Below are 4,521 nucleotides of genomic sequence, written 5' to 3'. Positions count from 1 at the left end.
GAAAACATTATGCTAAGTGAAAGAAGCCAGACACGAAAGGGTAGTTCACAGGAACTCCCTACAGCAAACAGAAAGCAGAGTAAATGTTACCAGGGGCTGTGGGTACAGGAGGACAGGCCCCCAGACCCTTCCTTGGCCTTGGAGTTGGGGAGGTAATGGGGAATTGCTTAGTGGATACAGAGTTTCTGTTTGGGGTAGTAAATCTGGGAGGGAGCTGTAAGGGTTGTACAACACTGTGAATGCAATTAACATCCTTGAATTCTATACTTAAAAATGGTTAAGATGGCAAATTTTATGTTATATATTTATACATACAAACATATATATAACCACAACAAGAAAGTAATTCCAAATAGGATTGTAAAATCCTAAATACTATATAAAATATATAAAGTGGAAAGCAAAACCTCACCTTTCTGAGATGAGCCCTGATGAATTTACCACCTAAGCTTTTTTTTCTTCCATGTGAGCCTGATATTGGGCTTCGAATGTGAGCCAGCCCAATGCCACCCCCCACCCCGTGCCCCTGTGTGGTGGGCATCTCCCCTGCATTACGGGGGTTCTGGGCAAGGCTTCCACTTCTCTCATGATGCTGGGCTCACCTCATGAGTCAATTCTATCATGAGAGTGAGATGGGGAGGAATAAACCAAAATTCACACAAGTAAGTCAAGTTCAAGGCCCAGGAGAGCTTCTGGAAGGACGGACAGCCTCCCCCACTGTGCCATGAGCTCTTCAAAGCCAGGGAGCCTGTCAAGCTTACCTCCGTGGCCCCCTCAGAGTAAAGCACAGCGTCAGACCCGTGCTCCACAAAAGCTCTTTTGCTCACTGTCTGCTGCCTGGAACAGTGGCGTGCACACTGAGGGCATTCCAGAAACAGCTCTTGGCTAAGGGAATATAAGCCGGCTGCCTATTTCATCTCTGGGTAATGGGTGACATCTTTTTCCACCTCCCTTTAAAGCACCCCCTCCACCCCTTTCAGCACACCCTGCCCTCGCTCCTCCTGCAGTGTCATCTCCCCAGCCCTGGTGTCCCCCAAGCATCCCCCGCAGGCCCCCCCTAAGCTGTGCGGGTGGGTTTGTCCCACCCCCGGCGCACCAACAGTGAGAAGTCACATTGCCACCGGACTAGTTCTTTAGCAGCTTTATTGAGTAGTGAGAGGTAGTGTCATTTTCCACTGGACATGTGTTCTCAAGCTTGTACCAGAACTGTCTTTGGACAGACAGACAGACAGGGGGCCGGGCTGGGCAGGTGTCCATGGGAGGGCGTGAGCGCCAGGGACAGCTCAGCTGTCTAAGGGGACCAGCGACTGCTGCTGCTCGGTGGCAGGCACAAGTGTATCCTGGTTCTCTGTCTCCTTGAGGGTGCTGAAAAAAGAGTTGACCTTGTCCCTCAGATCCTTCTCCAGGAAGCTCAGGTGGTCTTCCACATCCCCTGCATAGGGGCCCAGCTTCTGCCTCAGCTCCTCTACCTGCTGCAGGAGAGCCTTGTTGAAGGTCTCCCCGTAGGGTCCCACGTTGCGGCGGAACTCCTCCACCTGCCGGTCCAGCTGGCTGCTCAGCTCGGTCAGCGACTTCTGCAGCTCCTGGGTGTTGTCCCTCAGCTTGCCCCGCACCTCCTCAGCCATGGGCTCCAGCCTCTGCCGCAGCTCATCGGCGTTGGCCGAGATCTTGGCCTTCAGTTCCTCGGCGTTCTTCTTCATCTGGAAAGCCAGGCCCTCGAGCTGGTGGTTGAGCTTCTCCTGCACGTCCTGCGCATAGGGAGCCAGGCTACGGCGCAGCTCCTCCACGTTCTGGTCGATCTTGACCTTGAGCTCATCCGCGTAGGGCGTGAGGCGTCCCTTGAGCTCTTCAACGTTCTGGTCGATCTGGGCCCTCAACTCATCTGCGTAGGGCGTCAGGGAGACCTGCAGGTTGTCCACGTTCTGGCGCAGCGCGCTCTGCAGGCGCTGCGCGTGGGACGTCAGCTGTTTCCGCAGCTGCTCGGCGTGGGTGTTGACCTGGGTGCGCAGCTCATCCGCGTACGGCTCGAAGCGCTGCTGCAGCTCGCGCATGTTGTCCCCGATCTTCTGGCTCACCTCGGTGGCGTGGGGCAGCAGCCGGGCGCGCAGCTCCTCCAGCTCCTTCCGGATCTCCTCCTTCAGCTTCTCGGAGTCTTTGCTCAGGCGATCGTGCAGCTCTGTGGCAAAGGGCACCAGCTTCTTCTGCAGGTTGTCGGTGTAGGTGTTCACTTGCCCAATCTTGTCCTGGAAGAGGGCACTGCAGGGGAGGGACACAAGGGGGCCACCGTTACACTTGGCATGACAGGACTGTCTCCTTATGCCTGGCTCATCTCCTACACACCGGCCTGAGAAGGGCGAGTGTTCCTGGGTATTAAGGTCACAGGTAGATCATGGTTTGGGAAAGTAGATGTAATAGACTAAGTTATTACCCAGCATCTCTGACTCTACCCCTGACCTGAGTCACAGCCACGCGGCAACCCCCCCCCATCCACCCCACGCCTGTGAAGTAAAAAGGTCAGACTTTGAAGTCCTTCCAGCTCAGGTGTGCTGTGACACAGATTACATTCATTAACAGAATGTTATGCTCTGGACCGCTTCCAGTCTTTGAGGGATTCAAAATACTAGTTTTCTTCCACGTGCCCAACCTCAGAGGCTTCCCAAATATCCCCACTTCCTTTCCCATGATTTCACAGGCTCCCATCCTTCTGGAATGTCTTAGGACCCAGTTCCCATGACATTTCCCTCCCTCTTTTTCCCCCATGACTCTCAATGCTAGCATGTGGCCATCTGTCACACTCTAGAAAGTTCAAGCAGGAAGATTCCTCGGGGATTATTAGTCTAACCCCCTGTTGCATGTGTGGCTCGAAGATCTGGAGACCTCAGGGTCCCCGGGAGAGTTCAGCGGCAGGGCAGTGGGTATCCTACGCTCGGGTCTCCAGCCTCTGAGCTCAGCCCTGCCATCCCATTGCAAGCCACCCCGTGAGCCATGCCCCTCTTACTTGAGCTGCTGGGTGAGCTCCGTCTTCTGAAGATGTTCCACGGCTTCCTTGGCATTGTTGCTCAGCTGACTAAAGTAGTCCCACACCACAGTGGCCACCTGGTCAGCACTGACCTCAGCCCGGGCTCCTGGGCAGGAAACAGAGATTCATGAGGACCCATCTCCTTCCTTGGCCCTCCGCACCAGCCCTGAGCTGCAGACCGGCTGACGGTGGGGGAGCCCAACTACTGACGCCCTCAACTCCCGTCCTTCCCTCATTAAAAGCTACAGGGGCATGTAACACTGGGAAAGCACCAGAGCCAAGGGGCAGAATGTTGGGCAGAGGCCAGCCCTCCTATGAGCCACATGGCAGGTGGGCAGCCTTCTGCGTCCAGCCGGGGAATGACAGGCCTTTGGAACCATCCTCTTGCCTGGACTCCAGATTCTCCATCCTGCCCGCTTTATGCAGCAGATGGGTCCTGCCTGAAAGCCTCTTCCAAAGGCTACTCACCAGTGAGAGCCACCAGGGACAGGGTCAGGACCACAGCCTTCAGGAACATCCTGGGCTTCTCGCTGGGCTGGAAGAGACTCGCACTGCACTGGATCCTTCCTGGGGTCACAGGAGGCCCAGAAGAGAGGCTCTTGGACAGCTCACCTGTGCTGCTGTCGAAACTGACTGGACCTCAGACCCAGCCAGACATTTAAACCCCCACCAGGCTGCCCTCCCCAGCTCCCTCCCAGTGTGACTCCACGCTGGAAGGTGACACATTCTCAAGAGGCCTCTTGGACTTTTGTGACCCAAGACAACGTGGCAGCTGACGGCAGACCGGGGCTGGGGCCGCAGTCTGGAGAGGCTGTTTTGTACTGGTGCCCCACCCGGTACAGAAGGGAGGATGGGGAGCCACGAGTTGTTGGGAGAAAGGAGGCCTAGGGAACCCCCGAGCCAGGGACAAATGTCCCAGAGGCCCTGCTGATAATTCTGGGCCTGAGCCAGGTTTGGGGGCAAAGTTCACACCTCCTCTGCCTGTCTCAGGGAAGAGAGCCCTTCCCTACAACATCCCCCACTCATCCATCTCAGAGCACCAGACCCCAGACTGGGACACCCAGGGCCACCGCTGGAGACAGCAAGCTAAGATCCAGAACCCTGGTCCAGGGGTGCCTGGCAGGAGAAGGCTCTAGTAAGCCTTTGGGCAAGTGGGAGGGCCGGGCCCTGTAGTGGAAGGGTTCATCGTAAGTGTGCTTCCTGTCTGACCACTGCCAAGCTGGGTCACTGGGCCTCGAGATTCAGCTCAGCCTAGTTCTGAGCCTCGGTTTCTCCTTTGAAACATGGGGGTTGCTCATGGCATGAGTAGTAAAACGCCTGGCGTGGAGTTAGCACGACAAAGTAGTTGTTGTTAGTAGTAATAGTATTGTTTTCCTGGTTTGGACCAGTGAGAGTGGCAGAGGCAGGCCCAGGCCTCTGGGGGCTCCCAGGGGCGGTGCACCATGCACGGAGATCGGCTGGCCTGAGGCCTGATTCCTGCCCCCAGCCCAGCCCTGCTCCCT

General features: G+C 56.1%; 1 protein-coding gene across 1 annotated transcript; it reads right to left on the bottom strand.

The window, feature by feature from the left end:
• Positions 1-1,126: 1,126 nt before the first annotated feature.
• On the bottom strand, positions 1,127-3,654 carry APOA4 (apolipoprotein A4). Its single transcript, XM_004749897.3, has 3 exons — positions 3,488-3,654; positions 2,999-3,125; positions 1,127-2,256 (listed from the first exon to the last, which is right to left on the bottom strand). The coding sequence occupies exons 1-3, from the start codon at positions 3,534-3,536 to the stop codon at positions 1,284-1,286; spliced, it is 1,149 nt and encodes a 382-aa protein (XP_004749954.1). The 5' UTR covers positions 3,537-3,654; the 3' UTR covers positions 1,127-1,283.
• Between the last annotated feature and the right edge of the window lie 867 nt (positions 3,655-4,521).

This window comes from Mustela putorius, unplaced genomic scaffold (genome assembly GCF_011764305.1).
Source record: "Mustela putorius furo isolate JIRA1106 unplaced genomic scaffold, ASM1176430v1.1 tig00000460_pilon_pilon_pilon, whole genome shotgun sequence".
Classification (NCBI taxonomy): Eukaryota; Metazoa; Chordata; class Mammalia; order Carnivora; family Mustelidae; genus Mustela; species Mustela putorius.
Note: the sequence above shows the minus strand (reverse complement) of the source record. Positions and strands in the feature narration are given on the sequence as shown.

Coding starts and splice junctions, on each gene's coding strand:
- APOA4 (XM_004749897.3), bottom strand. CDS start 3,536: ATGTTCCTGAAGGCTGTGGTCCTGACCCTGTCCCTGGTGGCTCTCACT. Junction 3,126..3,487: donor GTCCCTGGTGGCTCTCACTG/GTGAGTAGCCTT, acceptor TTTCCTGCCCAG/GAGCCCGGGCTGAGGTCAGT. Junction 2,257..2,998: donor GAGCTCACCCAGCAGCTCAA/GTAAGAGGGGCA, acceptor CCTCCCCTGCAG/TGCCCTCTTCCAGGACAAGA.